The sequence below is a fragment of the Hemiscyllium ocellatum genome, chromosome 36, assembly GCF_020745735.1.
Source record: "Hemiscyllium ocellatum isolate sHemOce1 chromosome 36, sHemOce1.pat.X.cur, whole genome shotgun sequence".
In the NCBI taxonomy this organism is placed as follows: Eukaryota; Metazoa; Chordata; class Chondrichthyes; order Orectolobiformes; family Hemiscylliidae; genus Hemiscyllium; species Hemiscyllium ocellatum.
The window spans coordinates 18,601,124-18,622,990 of NC_083436.1; the positions used below are offsets into that span (position 1 = coordinate 18,601,124).

Here is a 21,867-nt window from a genome sequence, read left to right on the forward strand (position 1 = left end):
TTGACATCATAGCAAGTGCTCGATACCGAATATTGGAGTGTTAAAAGTAATATTGGCACTTACTCACCTGCGATTTATTCCAGGGTAAGCTAGAAACCATCCATGCACATCGCTGCATAAGGAAATCACGGAAATCATCCACTGTCAGGCTGACAAATAACTTGTTTGCACAGCTAATCTTGCAGAAAGGGTAGTTGACTTCAGAGCTATGACTGGATTTCTTTGGGTGCATAGGATCATAGACTGTATTCATGTGATCATCAAGGCTTACACAGGAAGTGGTGTGCTTCCTAAATGCTCAAGTCACCTGCACTATCCTAACAGTCAAGAGATGCATAGTTGGCCCATCTATACCTAATCTGTTGTTCTATTGACCACCTATCGCTAACACCTCTAGCTATTCGTTCTGAGGTGTGCTGACTCCTACAGTAATGCCTCCAGGACAGAATCACTGAATCCCTGTATCATTCCTCATAATAATAAAGCTTTTTCTTCTGAGCCTGCATTCATAAACACTTTTTTTTTCCCATCTCTCTCCAATATGTTGAAGATACTTTCAAAAATAAGCCCAATATCTTGCTGTTGGGTGCCACAATTTGTCCACTACCCTGAATTGGCTATCTCTTCCAAATAGCAGCCCTTCCAGTTTTGAAATGATTCTAGAGCAATGCCTGGTGAAACCCAGCGCAGTCTGAAGTCCAGGCCCAATATAGACTGGAGGCAAGGTGCCAGCTTGGACTGGGTTGGAAGACTGTGGTTCTGAAAATTTTTTCATCATAATTTACTCCTAATATGTGCAATGCTGGGCTTTTTACTTTTTTTTAGAACTAACTAAAGAAATTGTACCTAGGAACCTTTTGTACCTAAAAAAAAATGCTGTAAGCAGTGATTTATACACTCTTCACTATATTCGTTTCAGTTCACATGACAAGGTAATTCTAATGAAGTGACCAATTCTCAAAGCCAAATGTATGCCATGGATTAAAATATGTCAAACATCAGGTTTATCCAGTTGATTTTGATCAATTCAAGCCAATGTTTCAACCTTTCAGTGGATAATTTTACTCTTTGTCAGGATTCTAGGTAATCAAAGATGGAGGACAGGAAAACTTTCTGGCTTTACCAGGCTGCTCCTTTTTTCTTTTGAGATATTTTAGGTGTTGGAGGTGATTTCCTCTAATTCCAGAAGCAGCAAATACTGTTTTATATGCTGTTGCATTGTTTTAAAACTTTGAAGGGATAAAAAAAGTCAAAACAATGGCACTTTTAAAAGGGAGAGGTACAGACAAATGCAGCACATGGTGTGGTCAGTGCAGGAGAGAGAGAGAGAGAGAAAGAAACCCTCATTGCTAACTGACAGAGCAGTTACTGCCTTTGCTGTTGAATTCATGTATTGCTGGACTTTGGAGTGCATCTGGGAAAATTAACAAACAGTGAATTTCATAACTGATCATGGAGGAACCTGTTTGGGAGAGGTCACAGCACAGACAGATAAGTGAATAGTTTTAAGTGTGGCCTTGAGTCTGTGTTAGTGAATAGATTATGTTTTATTGAGATATGTCTCTTGATTAAACTGAAATATAAGCCATAAGTATTAAGTTAGCCTGGAGCAGTGTTTTGTAGAGGAATAATTTTCTGGGTCTTCAGATCGGAAGAAACGAAAATGGCTGTTATTGAATGATATGCTCTTCTACTTGGGAGTTAAGGGATCGTAAACGTGTTACTGAGGATTATGTCTGCAATAAATGCCATTGGTTTGCAAATTCTATCAGATCGAATGGCATGGTTAGAGTGACAGAGGCAATGAGGAATTTACAAGAACAAGGGGGGTCTGATGGGTGACAGTTATAGGAAGGGAGACTACAGTCACAGATGGGTTAATTCTAGAAAACGTAAGGAGTAGGAAGGTAGTGCAGGAGTCTTCCGTGGCTATCCCCATTTCAAACAAGTGTGCTGTTTTGGAAAATGTAAGGGGTGATGGATTCTCTGGGGAATGTAGCACGAACAGCCATGTTTTTGGTATTGAGATTGGCTCTAAAGTATTGAGGAGTATGTCTGGTTCCAAGAGGTGGATTTGCATTAGGGGATTCTCTAGTTTAAGGCACAGACTGATGTTTCTGTGACCAGCAGCAAAAAATCAGAATAGTGTTACTTCCCTGGTGCCAGGATCAAGGATGCCTCAGAGGGTGCAGAATGTTCTCAAGGGGGAGAGGGGCCAGCAGGAGATCATTGTACACATTGGAACCAACGACAGAAGGGAAAAGGTTGAGATTCTGCAGGGAGATTAGAGAGTTAAGCAGGAATTCTAAAAAGGAGGTCCTCTAGTAGTAATATCTGGATTACTCCCAGAGCTATGAGCTAGTGAGAATAGGAAAGGGAGGATCGAGCAGATGTATGCATGGCTGAGGAGCTGGTGCAGGAGAAAAGGGTTCTCACTTTGGATCATCGGAATTTCTTCTGGGGTAGAAGTGACCTGTACACAAAGGACAGATTGCATCTGAATTGGAAGGGGACTAATATACTGGCAGGGAGATTTGCTAGAGTTGCTCGGGAGGTTTTAAATTAGTAAGGTGGCCAGCGGTGGTGGGGGAGCCAGAGAGATGGTGAGGAAATAAATCAATCTGAGACTGGTTCAGCCGAGAAAAGAAATGAGCCAAATAGTCGGGGACAAAGCAGAGAATAAGGGAGGACTGATAAACTAAACCGCTCTTATTTCAATGCAAGGGGCCTAACTGGGAAGGCAGGAGAACGCAGGGCATGGTTAGGTACATGGTGCTGGGATATCATAGCAATTACAGAAACATGGCTCAGGGATGGACAGGACTGGCAGCTTAATGTTCCAGGATTCAAATGCTACATGCAGGACAGAAGAAAGGGAGGCGGGGGGGGGGGGGGGGTGGCATTTCTGATAAGGGATAACGTTACTGCTGTACTGAGGGAGGATATTCCCCGAAATACATCCAGGGAAGTTATTTGGTTGGAACTGAGATATGAAAGGGATGATCACCTTATTGGGATTGTGTTATAGACCTAATAGTCAGTGGGAAATTAACAAACAAATTTGTAAGGAGATCTGTTATCTGTAAGAATAGGGTGGTTATGGTAGGAGACTTTAACTTTCCAAACATAGACTGGGACTGCCATAGTGTTAAGGATTTAAAAGGAGTGTGTCCAAGAAAATTTTCTGTTTTTAGTATGTGGATGTACCTGACCTGGGAAATAAGGCAGCGCAGGTGACTGAGGTGTCAGTGAGGAAGCACTTTGGGGCCAGCGACCATAATTCTATTAGTTTTAAAATAGTGATGGAAAAGGATAGAACAGATTTAAAAGTTGAAGTTCTAAATTGGAGAAAGGGCAATTTTGATTGCCAATTTTAGGCAAGAACATTCAAAAGCTATTTGGGGGCAGATGTTCACAGGTAAAGGGATAGCTGGAAAATGGGAAGCCTTCAGAAATGACATAACGAGAGTGCAGAGCCATTATATTCCTGTTAGGGTGAAAGGAAGGGCTGGTAATTAGGGACATTAAACAACTGGGCATGCACATGGACAGCAGTGAATTGAGGGGTGCGTAGGTTAGGTTATTTTATTTTAGATTAGAAATAATCCTCGGCACACCCTTCGGCCCATGATGGCCTGTTCTATGCTGTACTTTTTCTATGTTCTGTGGTAAGTATAGAGAATGCTGGATGACTAAAGAGCTTGACGGTTTGGTTAAGAAAAAAGGCAGCATATGTCAAGTATAGATAGGATAGATCGGGTGAATCCTTAGAGTATAAAAGCAGTAGATGTATACTTAAGAGAAATCAGGAAGGTGAAAAGGGGACATGAGATAGCTTTGACAAATAGAGTTAAGGAGAATCCAAAGGGTGTTTACAAATACATTAAGGACAAAAGGGTAACTAGGGAGAGAACCGGGCCCCTCAAAGATCAGCAAGCTGGTGTTTATGTGGAACTGCAGGAGATGGGGGAGAATCTAAATGAGTATTTTGCATCAATGTTTACTGTGGGAAAGGACATGGAAGATACAGAATGTACGGAAATAGATGGTGACTTCTTGAAAAAATGTCCATATTACAGAGGAGGTGGTGCTGGATGTCTTGAAACACAAAGGTGGATAAATCCCCAGGACCTGATCAGGTGTACCCAAGAACTCTGGGAAGCTAGGGAAGTGATTACTGGGCCCCTTGCTGAGTTATCTGTATCATCGATAGCCACAGGTGAGGTGCCAGAAGACTGGAGGTTTGCTAAAATGGTGTCACTGTTTAAAAGAGGTGGTAAGGGTAAGTCAGGGAACTATAGACCAGTGAGCCTGACGTCAGTGGTAGGCAAGTTGTTGGAGGGAATCCTGAGGGGCAGGATGTACGTGTATTTGGAAAGGCAAGAACTGATTAAGAATAGTCAACATGCCTTTGTTCATGGGAAATCATGTCTCTCAAATCTGATCGTTACTTTTTCAAAAAATAACTCAGGATTGAGGGCAGAGTGGGAGATGTGATCTATGTGGACTTCAGTAAGGCATTCGACAAGGTTTCCCCATGGAGACTGGTTAGCAAGGTTAGACCTCCAGGAATGCAGGGAGAACTTGACATTTGGATATAGAACTAGCTCAAAGTTAGAAGACAGAGGATGGTGATTTTTCAGATTGGAGGCCTGTGACCAATGGAGTGTCACCAGGAATGGTGCTGGGTCCACTACTCTTCATTTATATAAATGATTTGGATGTGATCTTGAGGTATAACTACTAAGTTTGCAGATGACACCCAAATTGAAGGTGTAGTGGACAGCGAAGAAGGTTACCTCCGTTTACGATGAGATCTTGACCAGATGGTCCAATGGGCTGAGAAGTGGCAGATGGAGTTTAATTCGGATAAATGTGAGGTGCTGCATTTTGGGAAAGCAAATCTTAGCAGGACTTATACACTTAATGGTAAGATCCAAGGGAGTGGTGCTGATCAAAAAGACCTTGGGGTGCAGGTTCATAGCTCCTTGAAAGTGGAGTTGCAGGTAGATAGGATAGTGAAGAAGGCGTTTGGTAAGCTTTCCTTTATTGGTCAGAGTATTGAGTACATGAGTTGGGACATCATGTTACAGATGTGCAGGACATTGGTTAGACCACTTTGGACTACTGTGTGCAATTCTGGTCTCCTTCCTATTGGAAGAATGTTGTGAAGCCTCAGGTTAGAAAAGATTGACAAGGATGTTGCCAGGATTGGAGGATTTGAGCTATAGGGAGAGGCTGAACAGGCTAAGGCTGTTTTTCTCTGGAGCATCTGAGGCTGAGGGGTGACCTTATAGACGTTTATAAAATCATGAGGGGCATGGATACCGTAAATAGACAAGGTTTTTCCCTGGGGTTGGGGAGTCAAAACTAGAGTGCATAGGTTTAGGGTGAGGGGAAAGATATAAAAGGGACCTAAGGGACAACTTCTTCACGCGTTGGGTGGTGAGTGTGCGGAATGGGCTGCCAAAAGATGTGGTGGAGGCTGGTGCAATTGAACATTTAAAAGGCATTTGGATGGGTATATGAATAGGAAGGGTTTGGAGAGGTATGGGCCGAGTGCTGGCAGGTGGGACTAGATTGGGTTGGGATATCCGGTCAGCGTGGACGAGTTGGACCAAAGGGTCTTTTCAGTGCTGTACATCTGTGACTATGACTCTATGTTGCTGCTCTGTTTAAAATTCAGGGATATGAAATTCTGTACTTTGACATGTCTTTCTGACCACCGCCTCCCCTTTCTCCTTCGTCCTTTGCTTTACTTTGTACATAATCTGCAATGTTGTGTTCTGTTGTTAGTATGGATTTTGCCCTGTATTAAATGCACTGACTGCATTGAATGCTGAAATTCGGGGATGATTTTAGTCATTCCATACTAATGCATTAGTCTGTGTTTATCTTCCATAATCTTCAAAAACAAAGAAAAAGCTGTTTCTACCCACTTGAAGTCTAATAGTTTCACCCATTTGAAGAACCCTGGAAATATTTGCATTTAACTGCAGATAAGTGTTCTAAGTTTCCAGCCCTTCACACTGCAGCATCGAGTGTGATGTGTCCATGATTTGTTGTCTCTCAATTTCAGAGCTTTTTGACTCCACCCAATCTTACCCTTGACAATTACTTGCTAGTGTTGCAATTCCATCTACTTTTGTATCTTCCTCTTCCTGACTTAGTTGCTACATTATTCATGTATCCTGAAATTCTGGCAAAATGTGAAGTTACCAGTTATTTCAAACAAACTTTTTTGTGCCCTTTTGACCCAAGTGTCATGTCTGAAGAATACATTTGCATTATCATCTGATCCATTTACACTGAATTCTCATCTTGGATATTTAAAGTTATTCAGTCTAAATGTATTCAAACGTTGTGCTGGAATTTGCTGAAACAGAGCTTTTATACAAAAGCAGTTTAGTAACGCTTTCTCCTGCACTTTTTTGGCATGAGGGTTTTTGAGCTTATAGAATTACACAGTGATATCTGCATCTGTGCATGTCCAGAGCATCTGGAATCTTGAATGATGGAGGTAAATGTTTCTTCTTTTAAACGATGAAACTTAAGAACTGAAGTGCATGCATGTGCACGTGGATGCAAGCACGTGTACACACAAACACTCACAGCCCAAAAAAAACTGTTGCATTGAACCAAACGAATGCAATATCAGATTAAGCTTTGAAATAAAGAACAAAGAAAAGGCTCTGTTCAACAAGAGAAAAGATATCATTTTTGATGTTAATTAAAATGTCTAACAATTTGCGATCTAAAAGTGACTCCAGAAATTGTCGAAAGCCAGGCAATGAATGGAGGTCAGTAATAAATAGTGATATGAAAACTTGGGTGGGTTTGTTTTGTGCAAATGCAACAACTACATAAAACTCATGGGGTCTTTAGGAGTGAGTTTTTTTAGATGTGGTACAGTAGCTCAGTGGTTAGCCCTGCTGCCTCACAGCGCCAGTTTGCACATCCTCCCTGTGTCTGCGTGGGTTTCCTCTGGGTGCTCCGGTTTCTTCCCACAGTCCAAAGATATGCAGATTAGGTGAATTGGCTATGCTAAATTGCATAAAGTGTTAGGTGCATTAGTCAGGGGTAAACGTAGGAAATAGAGTCTGGGTGGGTTACTCTTTGGAAGGTCGGTGTGGATTTGTTGAGCCAAAGGGCCTGTTTCCACACTGCAGGGAATCTAATAAATGCTGATTTTTTGCAATGCCAACAGCAGTATGAACCATTCAGCAACTTAAAGCAATTTTATTTGCTCTCTTTCTTGTTACAAGTTGCTGTCCAACTTTCACACTAATGACATGTTGTTTCAAATGTTATTTTCAGCAAATTTTTATCTTTCCGGTTACCTCTATCACTTCTCTCACATACGCAATTGATTTAAGTTAATATTCCTGATGCATGTGCTATCTAATGTTACTACTCACTGAGGTAATGTGGAGTCATCACAAAAGTTAAAGTACATAAAATTCCCGAGATTACCTGTCTTTTCGACCCAAGTTGACCAGCATGAGCCAAGTTTCTTTAGAATGGTTACTATTTATTGCAAATAAATCAGTTCTATCCACCGGTAAATAATTATGAACTATGCCTGTCTAGTAGTTGCCATCCTGTGGCCCTCGACATTGGTCCTTCATAGAGAAGGTAATGAATTTTTAAATTCTTTTTTAAGATTAGATTCCCTACATTGCGGAAACAGGCCCTTCTGCCCAACAAGTCCACACCAACCCTCCGAAGAGTAACCCACCCAGACCCATTTCTCTCTGACTAATGCACCTAGTACTATGGGCAATTTACGATGGCCAATTCACCTGACCTGACATCTTTGGACTGTGGGAGGAAACCAGAGCACCCGGAGGAAACCCATGCAGACACTGGGAGAATGTGCAAACTCCACACAGACAGTCACCCAAGGCTGAAAATCAAACCTAGGACCCTGGTGCTGTGAGGCAGCAGTGCTAACCACTGAGCCACCGTGCCACCCACGAATAATCTCTCAAACTTCATACATGGTTTCAGCTTTTACCGCTCATATCCACTTCTCAAAATTACTTTGCTTAACCCTTTCATACTTGGTATGTCTTTGTCGAACCTATTTTCTTAAATTCCCAAAACCTTGGTTATGTGCATCAGGCATTAATTCATATGCAGCCAATATAGTTTTCTTTAGAGCATCATCATAATCCCAAGAAATATGATGCTGTGGCCATTATGGAGACTTGGATATCATGGGCAGGAATGGTTGTTAGATGTTCCGGAGTTTAGATGTTTCAAAAGGAATAGGGAGTGAGGTAAAAGAGGTCGGGGAGTGACATGGCTAATCAGGAAGAGCATAACAGCTGTGGAAAGGGAGGTCATCGAGGAGGGTTTGTCTACTGAACAGGAAAGGAGCAAATCGCCTTTATTGGGAGTTTTCTATAGACCTCAAAGTATAGCACTGAAAAAGCATAGTAGGTCAGGCAGCATCCGAGGAGCAGGAAAATCGACATTTTCGGCATAAGCCCTTCGTCATGGAGGTGGGGGTGGAAGGGGACTGAAAGATAAGTGGGTGGTAGGGTAGGGGTAAGCCCCTTGTCCCCTCCTATTTATCTCTCAGCACCCCCCCCCCCTCCCCCAACATCCCTAATGAAGGGCATATGCCCAAAACTTTGATTCTCCTGCTCCTCGGATGCTGCATGCCCTGTTGTGCTTTTCAGCACCACGCTTTCAACTCTGATCTCCAGCATCTACAGACCTCACTTTTTCTTCTAGTTTTCTATAGACCTCTTTCTCTCTCACCCTGCGCACCCAAACCCCCCACCCCCACTCACAGTAGCAACAGAGACACCGGAGGAACAGATTTAGAGGCAGATTTTGGAAAGGTACAGAAGTAACAGGGTTGTTGTCATGGTTAACTTCAACTTGCCTAATATTGATTGGAATCTCCTTAGTGTAAATAGTTTGGACAGAACAGATTTTGTCAGGTGTCCAGGAAGGATTCCTGACTCGATATGTAGATAGGCTGATTAGAGGAGAGACCATATTGGATTTGGTGTTTGTAAGTGAACCAGGTCAGGTGTCAAATCTTTTGGTGGAAGAGCATTTAGGTGATAAAGTCAGGGAGTTCTGATCACTATTATAATTGTGGAGAGGGATAGGAGCAGATGGTATGGGAAAGTACTTAATTGACGGAGGGGGAATTACAATCTTATTAGACAGGAACTGTGGAGTATAAATTGGGAGCAGATACTCTTAGGAAAATGCATGACAGAAACGAGGTTGTTTAAGGAGCAATTGCTCCCACTGAGGCAAGGAAGTGATGGTAGGGTGAAGGAACCTTGGATGACTAGATGTGGAACATCTGGTCAAGAAGGCAGAAGGAAGCTAGCTTAAGGTTGAGGAAGCGAAGATCAGGCAGGACTCTAGAGGATTACAAGGTCACCAGGAAGAAACTGGCTAGTAGAGGGCATGAAAAAGCCTTTGTGGATAGGATTAAGGAAAACCCCAAGGCATTCTGCACTTGCGTGAGGAACAAGAGGATGGTCAAAGTGAGGGTAGGGCTGATCAGGGATAGTGGAGGGAACTTGTGCTTGGTGTCAGAGGAGGTAGGGAGATCCTTATATATTTTGCTTCAGTATTCAGATAGTGAGCGGGACCTTGTTTTGCGAGAATAGAGTGAAATAAGCTGATATATTCAAACATGTTGATATTAAGGAGGAGGATGTACTGGAAATCTTGAAAAACGTGAGGATAAGTCTCCTGGGCCAGATGGGATATACACAAGGTTACTACAGGAATCAAGGGAACCTTTTGGCAATGATCTTTGTGCCCTCACAGTCCACTGGAATTGTACCAAATGATTGGAGGGTGGCAAAAGTCACTCTTGTTCAAGAAAGGCTCATTCAAAGTAAGGAGGCACGGGATACTGGGAAATTTGGATGCAAAGTTGGCTGGCCCATAGACAGAGGCTGGTACTAGATTCTAGAATAGAGTGGTGCTGGAAAAGCACAGCAGTTCAGACAGCATCCGAGGAGCAGTAAAAATGACGTTTCGGGAAAAAGCCCTTTTCAGGAATACGGGCAGAGAGCCTGAAGGATGGAGAGATAAATGAGAGGAGGGTGGGGTTGGGGAGAAAGTAGCATAGACCACAATAGGTGAGTGGGGGAGGGGATGAAGGTGATGTGGTGGGGGTGGGGGTTGGGGGGTTGGGGTGGGGAGAAGAGGGTGGAGTGGATAGGTGGTAAAGAAGAGGGGCAGGTAGGACAAATTATGGGGACAGTGCGGAGATGGAAGTTTGGAACTAGAGTGGGGGGGGGGAAGGGGAAATCAGGAAACTGTTGAAGTCCACATTGATGCCCTGGGGTTGAAGTGTTCTGAGGTGGAAGATGAGGCGTTCTTCCTCCAGGCGTCTGGTGGTGAGGGAGCGGCGGTGAAGGAGGCCCAGGACCCCCATGTCCTCGGCAGAGTGGGAGGGGGAATTGAAATGTTGGGCCACGGGACAGTGTGGTTGATTGGTGCGGGTGTCCCAGAGATGTTCCCTAAAGCGCTCTGCTAGGAGGCATCCAGTCTCCCAATGTAGAGGAGACCGCATCGGGAGCAACGGATACAATAAATGATATTGGTGGATGTGCAGGTAAAACTTTGGATGTGGAAGGCTCCTTTAGGGCCTTGGATGGAGGTGAGGGAGGAGGTGTGGGCGCAGGTTTTGCAATTCCTGCGGTGGTAGGGGAAGGTGCCAGGTTGGGAGGGTGGGTTGTTTGGGGGAGGGTGGACCTGACCAGGTACTATGCAAAGTATTCAGCCTGGAGCTTGGTGACCAGTGGTGTTCTGTGGGGATCTATTCTGGGACCTCTGCTCTTTGTGATTTTTATAATTAACTTGGATGAGGAAGTGGAAGGGTCGGTTTATAAGTTTGCCGATGACACAAAGTTTGTGGAATTGTGGATAGTGCTCTAGGTTGCAACGGGACATTGACAGGATGCAGGGCTGGGCTGAGAAGTGATAGATGGAGTTCAAACTGGGCAAGTGTGAAGTGATTCATTTTGGAAGGTCACATTTGGATGCAAGGTATTTGATAAGGTTCCCCATGGTAGGCTCATTTAAAGTAGGGTTAAAGGCAGGGTTCCTGGCAGTGTGGAGGAACAGAAGGATCTTGGGGTTCATGTCCATAGATCCCTTAAAGTTGGCACCAAATTTGTTAAAGTTGTTAAGAAGGTATATGGTGTGTTGGCTTTCATTAGCGGGTATTGAGTTTTAAGCTGAGGTTATGCTGAAGTTGTACAAAGGCCTGGTTAGACCACACTTGAAATATTTTGTTCAATTCTAGTCACCACATTATGGGAAGGATGTGGAAGCTTTCAAGATGGTGCAGAGGAGATTTCCCAGGATGCTGCCTGGACTGGAGGGGGTGTGTATTATGAAAAAAGGTTGAGGGAGCTGGAGCTTTCCTCATTGAAGCAATGAAGGATGAGAATTGACTTGTTAGAGGTGTACAAAATGGTGAGGAGCATATTGGATAGCGAGAGACTTTTTTTTCCCCAGGGTGAAAATGGCTATCACGAAGGAGCATAATTTTAAGGTGAGTAGAGGACAGATATCAGAGGTAGGTTCCTTTACACAGACAGCATTGGTAGTGGAGTCAGATACATTAGGGACATTTTAAGTGACTTAGGCGCGTGAATGATCGTGAAATGTAGTTTTGTTTGATGTTAAAGTAGGAAATAGGTAGGCACAACATCAAGGGCCAATGGGCCTGTACTGGATTGTACTGTTCTATGTTCTAAATCTCCTCTGACATGAGAACGTAAATTTCATGTGCTTTACCTATCAATTATTCTGTATGAGCAAAGCCCAGTCCTCCCAATTCCTCTTGTCTAGCCATTTTCTCAAATTACATGAAGAATCCCTCTACATACTTTTCCTGAAATTTCGATAGAGCCTGTCCAAATTTACTTCCTGGACCTCCAAATTATGTCAGATTATCCCTACCAAGGTCTGCATCAGCATCTGACGTTTATCAATTCATTTTAAACTTGCATTTAATTCCATTTCCCTTTGCTTATGTTTCACTGGTCGTCCTTTGCCTTTTTCTACCTTCTCTAGTTTCTCAAATTTCTCCCCATTCTTGAACTTCTTTCACTATGACTGACTTTTACGTGATTAAGAGCTTTCACCTCCTAGAGTACCTGATCTCTCTTGTATTTCCTCCTAAACCCAAGTGTCATGCCAATATCTTGACTAACTCTGCCACCTTTGTGCTGTCAGGCAATGCTACCTCCAGTTTACATGCCAAGCCACTCAGCCTGGTTTTTGAAAATTTCCTCCACCTGTTGTTTACCATATCACAAGCAAAATCTCTATCATTTTCAAATAAAAGTTGAAGAAGCCCTAAAATGTTGTTATTCCTCATTTGTTAGTGTTGGGAATTGGGTAATATTCCAGGAATATTCATTATAAATGTATTCAATCTCCCAAATTCTCTCCTTTTTAGACCCAAGTTAATAGAATACATGGACCAGGTTTCTGTACTTAACTGTAGCTGGAATCTGTTTATGATCATTATTATTGTTAAGTTATGAACTGTCAACCTGTAATTCTACTAATTCAAACTCCAATCTCTTTATAAAACTACATGCACACAGCACCCCCCCACCCCCCCCCCCCCCCCCCCAACTTCCCCACCAGACAGAACACAAAGACAGCAATCCAAATCCCTGTCCTATGGGGATTGCTGAGATGATCGTTAACAGCTTGCCAGATGCTCCTGCTCCTCCATTACCTGTCTACATGTGCTTTCTCTGATGTGAAGGAGACTCAAGAAGACTGGTTCACAACTTAGTGTCTGACTTGGTGGTTAAGAGCCACAGCGCATAGCAATGAGGAAAATAAACTGGCTGGCTTAAGGTGTTTTTTTTTAAAAACCCCGGCAGTGGAATGGACAGCTTCTTCCTTTTCAGATGTCTGATTTGTTTCTGACCAGATGTTCATTGCCACAAACTATTCAACTACAAAGCCAGTCCCGCAGTTGTTGCCAGACAGAGGGTCATTGTTCTCGATAACTAGTCACCATTCCACAGTTTGTCCCTTCCCCACCCAACCATAATTTAAAGAAAGAGCAATGTAAACAACATGTACAATGAATGTCAGGTAATTTGCTTTTAAAAAGTGCAGTAATGCTTTCCAAAACCTTTTGTTTGTTTCTTAAAGCAGTTCCTTTCCCGTTTCAGTTCACAATAAAAAGAACAGAAAAATAGTGATTTGTTCTTTACGCTCATTTCAGGATGAGCTGATATGGCTCACTAATCTGCACGATGTACAATTATCCAAGAGTCTTATTTCTTCCCTTTTTTTTAAGATCCAGCCGTACTGATATTTTTACTTGATAAAATAATCATATCTGAGATGCAAATCCTAGTCCACTGTTAATCTTGTCATTATTGTACTCTAGTGATTTATTTTGCCTTTGAACAAGATGAGAAGTTACAACCTTTTTAAGTTCTTAATTCTAAGATTGGTAAACCCATAATATGAAAGGTTCTATTTATTAGTAATGTTTACCAACTGTAAGCAATCAACTGGTGTCTTTTTGTAGATGCCAGTTTGGTCATGCTTCAATATAGCAGCAATTATTTTGTACTAAAATAGTATTGTTAAAAATTGTTTGTTTATTAAGTAAGAATTTTAAAGAGCTAGGTACCTACTTTGTTCCTAACAAAGTAAAGATCAGATTACTTCAATACTGGACTAAAACAGTAGCGACTCGATTTACGAACTTAATCCGTTCCGGGACCCGGTTCGCGAACCGAAAAGCTTGCGAACTGAATCAATTTCTTCCCATTGTTCGGATAGCATAAGAATGCTTGGACGGCTGTTCACAGTGCACGCGCCAAAGACGAACTGAATGAGATCACGTGGGGCCCGAGAGCTTTTGCGTTCAACAAGCGCGTAGCAAAGCAGAACAATGAAACCACGTGGTCGCACACGGGCTTTTTGCGTTTGTCCCTTCATTCGTACCTTGAATTTCGTACGTATGTTGAAGCAAAATTTTACGTACAATCCTGTTCGTAAACTGATTTGTTAGTGAATGGGGTCGTTTGTATGTTGAGGCACTACTGTATAATCTTCTGAAGGTGATCATCTCTGATCCAGTTGATGCCCTATGGTAGTCTGGAGATCAGTTTACAATGTTAATAGCCTCTAATACACTATATGTCAACACTTCTTCCTTCTCCAGGAAAACTTCTTCGACAAAACTCCTTACTCAATCATGTTTGGGCCAGATAAATGTGGTGAAGACTACAAACTGCACTTCATCTTCCGACACAAGAACCCCATAACTGGAGACTATGAAGAAAAGCATGCCAAACGCCCTGATGTTGATTTTAAAAAATTTTTCACTGACAAGGTCACACATTTGTACACTCTAGGTACTCTACAGTTTTGATGACTTGAACTAATTGTGTATCTTTTTACATGAGTATTTTTCACTATTATGTCTTTTATGTTCAAAAATTCAATCAGACTTCACAGAAAACATTTTAGAAGCTAGGTAACAAGGTGCTCAGACGTATGAGGGAAAAAGATTGAATGAATTTTGTTTTAGTTAATTGACTTTATTATCTTGAAAATCATAAATGAGCTGTTGCAGAGAGCATCTGCTTTCTTAGATTCATTAAGCTTTCATACACTGTCCTTTTAACTACCACATTTGGATTTTTCAGTCACGTGCTAAATGCTTTTGAGCAAGCAATCGTTCAGAATAATGTATAGCTGACCTTATGGCTGAAATTTCATATCGTGTTTGCTTTTTGGCTTCTGTAAATTATTCACTTTTGGCACTTACGGTGTATTTTTCAATACTTAGTTAATTAGATTTGTCAAAAGTTAAGAATATTTACACCAAAACGCAGCAGAGATTTTGAGTGGGGGTTTGTTGATTAATTATAATTCATGATAAATCGTAACTTGTTCATTGTGCATGCAATTCGGATTTTGAATCTTTCTCCAACATGAAACTTCATCTGTACACCATCTGAAATGTAGCTTGAAAGACACAACATTCAGTAAATTTCGCATGATAGATGATATTATTAAGAAATCTTGCTGTGACCTCCTTCCAATGCTTCCTTTTGCAAAGAAATGTTCTCCATAACAGAAAATGGAAAATAAAAACTGTGACAACTGTTCATATAATAGCCTAGCTTTTGGAAACACATTGAGTGGCTTTTGTGGCACAGTGGTAGTGTCCTTACCTCTGAACCAGGAGATCTGTGTTCTATCAGATGTTATTAAATTTTTTCTTGACTCTCTCTAATTAATCAGGATGTCGTCTGGACTAAAGGGTTTGAGTTCAAGGAGAGACTGGATAGGCCGGACTCTCTTCACAGGAGCATTGGTTGAGCGTGACATTATAGAGGGTGATAAAATCATGAGGGGTCTAGATTAGGTGAATAGCAAAGATCTTTTCATTAGGGTAGGAAAGTTCAAAACTAGGGAGCATAGGTTTAAGGTGAGCAGGGAAAGATTTAAAATGGACCCGAGGGGATAATTTTTCTCAGGTTGGTGCAATTATGGTTTGAATTGCCAGAGTAAGTAGTAATGCAGGTATAGTTGCAACATTAAAAAGACATTTGGACAGGTACATGAATAGGAAAGGTTAAGAGGAAATCTGGTCAGCATAAACGAATTAGACTGAGGGATACATTTCCATGCTGTATGACTCCAAGTCCTACCTGTTCCAGACATGTGTGATTAATAGTCGTGAACAGACTGGTTAAAAATATCTGGATATATGTTCTGACACCAAATTCATTTAATGCGTATCCAAATTTTCCAACAATTTAGTTTGTTAATCTACGATATTATAACTAATTACACTCCATAAGCTTCAGTGATCTCAACTGAATAGTTGAGACAGCTTGAAGTCATCTCCTGTGCCTGGGAGGCAAAAGGGCAGATCAAAGATAATTTTGCTTTGCGTCTTCCCTTGTAGCTAAGGCAACAAAATATCCACACACTTCAAAAATATCATGGTTTTGAATTTTTAATGCAAGGTGATGCATTTTGGAAGATCCAATTCAAGAGCGAGCTATACAGTAAATGGAAAAGTCCTGGGAAAAATTGATGTACAGGAAGATAAGGGTGTCCGTTGTTCCCTGAAGGTGGCAACGCAGGTCAATAGAGTGATCAAGAAGTCATACAGCATGTTTTCCTTCATCAGATGGGATATCGAGTATAAGAGTTGGCAGGTCATGTTAAAGTTGTATATGGTTTTGGTTCAGCCACATTTGGAATACTGTGTACAGTTCAGGTCGCCACATTCCCCAAAAGGATGTGGATGCTTTGGTGAGGGTGCATAGGAGGTTCAGTAGGATATTGACAGGATATGGAGGGCGTTTGCTATGAAGAGAGGTTGAGCTGATTAGGATTATTTTCATTAGAGAAACTGAGTTTGAGGGGGGACCTCCTGATTGAGGTCTACAAAATCATGAAAGGTATAGACAAGGTGGATAGCTAGAAGCTTTCTCCCCAGAGTGGGGGACTCGATTACTAAGGGTCATGAGCTCAAAGTGTGGGAAAAAGTTTAGGGGAGATATTCGTGGAAAGCTCTTTCCGCAGAGGGTGGTGGTAAAAGCAGGCACGATACCATCATTTTAAGACGAAATAGACAGATGCATGAATGGGCAGGGAGCAAAGGGATACAGATGCCTTAGAAATAGGCAACAGGTTTACATAGAGGATCTAGATCGGCACAGGCTTGGAGGGCCAAAGGGCCTGTTCTTGTGCTTTAATTGTCTTTGTTCTTAATTTGATATCTGCACCATGTAGTATTTTTAAAAAAATGTTAACTTGTGCACCTCCTATAATGTTAGTCCCTTTGCAAATGAGTCAGGCAGCTATGGAGAAGAATGTGTGCATGGAGAATGTTGTTGAATTTGCCTGGGCTATCAACTTTTTAAGTAAGTGTTTTTTTTTAAATTGACAGTGCTAAATCCAGATAACAGCTTTGAGATGCTGATTGACCAAACCATTGTTAGTAAAGGGAATTTGCTGGAAGATATGACTCCACCTGTTAATCCACCCAAAGAAATAGATGATCCTAATGACCGTAAACCTGAAGATTGGGATGAAAGACCAAAAATCTCTGACCCTGATGCACAGAAGCCTGAAGACTGGTGAGTAACATCTTGAGGAGAGGTTATGAAATGCTTTAAATTAAATGTTTAATTTGATATCTTTGGAATATATGGTGTCACAAAAAATCTTTCTGCATTTTCTCAATGCAGACTCGTATTATATATTTCATAATTTTGAATACTTCTTCAATTACAATTACAAACTAAAGGATCTTCTTTCAGGGATGAAGATGCTCCAGCAAAGATCGTTGATCCGGATGCTGTGAAACCAGAAGGCTGGCTGGATGATGAAGCAGAGTATGTCCCTGATCCCAGTGCAGAAAAACCAGAGGATTGGTAATTATTTTAATTTTGTTTGAGGATTATTAATTCTAATATGTAGATCGTGCATAACCTGATAGGAGAGGGGAGAAATGGAAGATATCTTGATTTTAGATGTGGTAGGTAACAAACATGCAGGCTGCAAAGATATGTACCAATTAAATATGTTCAACGAAATACTGACTTTTACTGGAAAGTGCATTCATAATCTAATTTTCTACTGCCTTTAGGATTCAAGGCATGGGTTAAATTTAATTCTGTGCTATGACCCTATATTCTCTGAGAAGAAAATGACAGATAAGTAACATCTGAGTAATGGTTAAGGTTTTTTGTACAACTCTTGATATACAATTTTCTTAAGTTTTCTTTAGTACTGTTACTTTTGTAATTTGAGCAAGAAAACACTTACGATACAATGTATGTAGGTAATGCAGTCAGAATCTAATTTCCTCTTCAGGGATGAAGAAATGGATGGTGAGTGGGAAGCTCCCCAAATTCCTAATCCCAAGTGTGAAACTGCTCCTGGGTGTGGTGTTTGGGAACCACCTATGATGAACAACCCGAGCTATAAAGGAAAATGGAAACCACCTATGATAGATAATCCAAACTACCAGGTATGCAATAAAACCTGGTTAATATATCATCAAGCTGGAAAGAGGAATTATTATGAAGCATCCTTTTACTTGGGCAGTATAACAGGAGGAAGTGAAGAACATTTGAACTAAGATACCGATGTATTAGGATGTCTGATATTTACACTAGGTGGCTGGTGGCATAATTGAGGCTTTAGCACCATTGATCATCATTGCAAAGCTTACAAGATGGAACAAATGTTTAATGAGTAAGATAAAAATATGGGAAATAACTAAATTTGACTGCTCGGGGTGAAACAGTAAATATCATTCGAATGCTGCAGCAAGGACAGTTTGTGTTCAGGGACATGCACCCATTTCATGGACAGACCAGGCTGTATCCACAGCTTGTTCACTTTCTGTCTTAGTGCTCGCTCACTGTGAGCCTTCCTGGATAATCATTGCATCCCTGCCTTGCCTTTTTGCACTTTAACCCTGAAGGCAGAGAAGGCTGGCTCTCAGTACTGTCTTATTGCCAAGCAAGAAACTTACTTTGGTTGTCAGCAGTCCTCTGCCAAGTCATGGAAAATAGGCTTTGTTTGGTGAGGACAACCTTCATTGTCAGTCTGAGGGCTTGTTCTAGGCCGCTTGGAGCAGTCAGAGTCAGGATAGACTCCTGAAGAGGTGAGAGGTCATGTGCCCAGCCACCCACTAACTGTCTAAACTCTTTCAGTCATGCTCTATATTTCATCCTGGAATGAAAGACACACAGATATTACCAGAGATGAAAGTTGGCGTCAGAGCTGTTTGTTCTGGTGGAGGTGGGCAATGCAAAGGACATGTAGGATTACAATGCATGCATATCAGGTTGGGTGGGCGAGAGCGAGCAAAGGAATATGCTACAGCAAAATGAGACTGATAGAGTATGAACCTTTGTGTGAGATGATTACAACAGCAGAAATAGTGAGAGCATCAAAAACAAAGTGTGCATTTATGCTAGCAGAGTGGAGAAGAGCATTGATCTCCCTACAATGCGGTAGATGGCTGATATGGCATAGTGGCAACTTCAGGCCAGCCTGACATGGTTTAATATCATGCCCATCATTACTGGTCCTGAGGTAAGAGAACATTCTGCCTGTGCACCACCTTATCCAACAAAACCTCCAGGTCTCTGCTTCAGAGTGGGGAGGCAAACTTTCCTTGTCAGGAACCACACATGGTAGCTGTAATTGCTTCTGATGTTATGATGACCTTTTTAAAAATTGTGCCAGCATTACAGATGGCAGTCAATCTTCAGATATTCTGGTGGTGGCAATTTTTTTGAGAATTGGGTAATGGTACAATGAGGCTAGAATCCGGCAAAAGGATACCATGGCAAAACGGTGGTGTATCTTTGTAAGATCAGCAAGCAAACTGGCTAGAACTTGCTGCAAGAAACTCCCTTACAAAAGGACCCTCAAAGAAGCTGACACAACCAAAACAAAAGTAAGGTTTTACCCTTTATTATATATGTATAGAGAGAAATTAACAGCATGAAAGAAAAGGGAACTAATATTTCTGAGTTTTCCATTCGAACAACTACTTTTAAAGTCTCCTAGTTCAGGTTGGAATTGCATCTGAAGCATGTGTAAAGCAAATTGGATTTCCTTCCTCCCTCCCTAAGCTTCTGCAGAAATAATGTGTTTCACTATTCTGAGGAACATAATGAAAAGAAGCCCACTATTAATACTGCAAAATAAGTTTGGAAGGAGAGGGAAGTGTATTTTCGATGGCCTTTATTTGTCTGTCTCCTTTTATATGCAGGGTGTATGGAATCCAAGGAAAATTGCAAATCCTAATTATTTTCAAGATTTAGAACCTTACAGAATGACTCCAATCGTTGCTGTTGGTCTAGAACTGTGGTCCATGTCTTCTGATATCTTGTTTGATAACTTTATCATCTGTACTGAGAAGGAAGTATCTGACCAGTGGGCAGCAGATGGCTGGAGGTTGAAGAAAATGGTAGCGACCGCAAATGAGGTATGAAACATCTCGATGTAATTAAAGAGGTATGTTTTACTTTGAAAAAATTAACTTGCTTCCTCTCCCATTTGTTTCTGTTTCTGGTAAGAAATGGTTATGGTTGGGTAACTGGTTTGGAGTTTACTGTATGTATTTGCTCAGATTCAGAGTGACAGGAGAACTTGGCCCTGTAGAATGCTCTTCACACAACATGTGGGGATTAAGGGACATTTCTAGTGTCCATGGTGACCATGTATGTAGAAAGTGCACTCAGCTGCAGGCCCTGATTTGCCACATGCACTAGCTGGAGCTGCAGGTGGACTTGCTATGATGCATCCATGATGCTGAGAATGTCATGGATGACACGTTTAGAGTTGGTTACAGATAAGGGCTACATAGACAGAAATGCATTAGATGACTACCTGGAGGACTAGTAAGCATGGACTGGCAGTGCAGGAGGCCTGTGGCCATTCCAGTCTCTGAGAGATATACCATTTAGGAAGCTGTTTGTTGGGGGCGGGTGATGGTGATGGAGGGTGGCCTCTTGGGAAAGAAGCAGCAGCAGCCAGGTTAGTGGCATCACAGTTGGCTCTGTTGAATAGCAGGGCGGATCGAAGTGTAGGCAAGCAGGAGTGATAGGGGAATGTATAATCGGGGACACTAGTGGGTGTTTCTGTGGTCATGAGTGCGAGTTCAAGGTGGTCTGTTGCCTCCTTGATGCAGGTCATTCTGAAGGGGAAAAGTGAACAGCCAGTGGTCATCGTCCATATTGGCATGATCAATATAGGCAGATAAGGTATTGCAAGGGTAATTTAGGGAGTTTAGGAAAGAAGTTGAAAATTGGGACCTCTAGGATTGTAGTCTTAAGCTTACTCCCTGTGCTAGTGAGTCCAGAAATGGTATGTTAATACAGATTAATGCATTACTGTAGAGCTAGTGTAGGAGGGAGGGCTTCAAGTATCTGGAATACTGGGATCTCTTCCAATACAACTAGGACATCTACAAAAGGAGAGGTTGCACATAAATTGGAGGGGCCCCAATATCCGTGCAGGGAGGTTTGTTAGTGCCATTCAGTAGGGTTTATTGTGAGGCAGGGGAGTGGGAAATGGAACAATAGGTCAGCATGTGGAGTGATTTGAGCAGAAGGTCCTTATTACTTAAAGTTTAACAAGAAGAACAGTCAGGGCCAGATTAATGAACATGGCGAGATTGGCAGTCTAACATGTATTTAATTTAATGCAAGGAGCATAACTGGTAAAGCTGATGAGCTTAAAGCTTAGATTAGTGCGTGGGACTCCTATGTGGTAGTCATTACAGAAACTTCCTTCAAAGATGGACAGGACAGAGATTTCAACGCTACAGGATTTAGATGTTTCAGGCAAGACTGAGAGGCAAGTAAAAAGGGTTGATAAATTGCATAACTGATTAAGGAGAATGTTACAGTTGTATTAAGGAGGACATCTTGGAAGGATCATCCAGTGAGGCCATTTTTTTAAAAAATGGTGCAATCGCTATGAATGGGTAATATGATAAGTCTGATGAAGGGTTCTGCCCAAAACGTCAACTCTCCTCCTCCTCAGATTCTAACTGACCTGCTGTGCTTTTTCCAGATCTAAAGTACCAACTCAACTCTTCTGCCATTTCTTTGTTCCCCGTAATAAATTCACCTGTTTCTGTCTTCAAGGATCCAATTTTAGTCTTAACCTTTTTTTTTTCTTTTTGCATACCTAAAAATGCCTTTACTATCCTCCTTTATATTTTTGGCTAGAGAGATTGTCTTCAGAGAATAATTTGAGTAGGTTGGGCCTGGTCTCATTGGCATTTAGAAGAATGAGAGGAACCTTTTATTGAAGTATACAAATTTTTTA

At 41.6% G+C, this 21,867-nt stretch overlaps 1 protein-coding gene across 3 annotated transcripts in view; it reads left to right on the forward strand.

Moving 5' to 3' along the window:
- LOC132833456 (calnexin-like) overlaps nt 1-21,867 on the forward strand; it is a 67,455-nt gene that overhangs the window by 26,625 nt on the left and 18,963 nt on the right. For all 3 annotated transcript variants that reach the window (XM_060851766.1, XM_060851765.1, XM_060851767.1), the window contains exons 7-11: nt 14,204-14,396; nt 16,955-17,144; nt 17,328-17,441; nt 17,884-18,040; nt 19,802-20,017. In XM_060851766.1, coding sequence (XP_060707749.1) covers nt 14,204-14,396; nt 16,955-17,144; nt 17,328-17,441; nt 17,884-18,040; nt 19,802-20,017 — 870 coding nt within the window. The remainder of the gene's footprint in view (nt 1-14,203; nt 14,397-16,954; nt 17,145-17,327; nt 17,442-17,883; nt 18,041-19,801; nt 20,018-21,867) is intronic.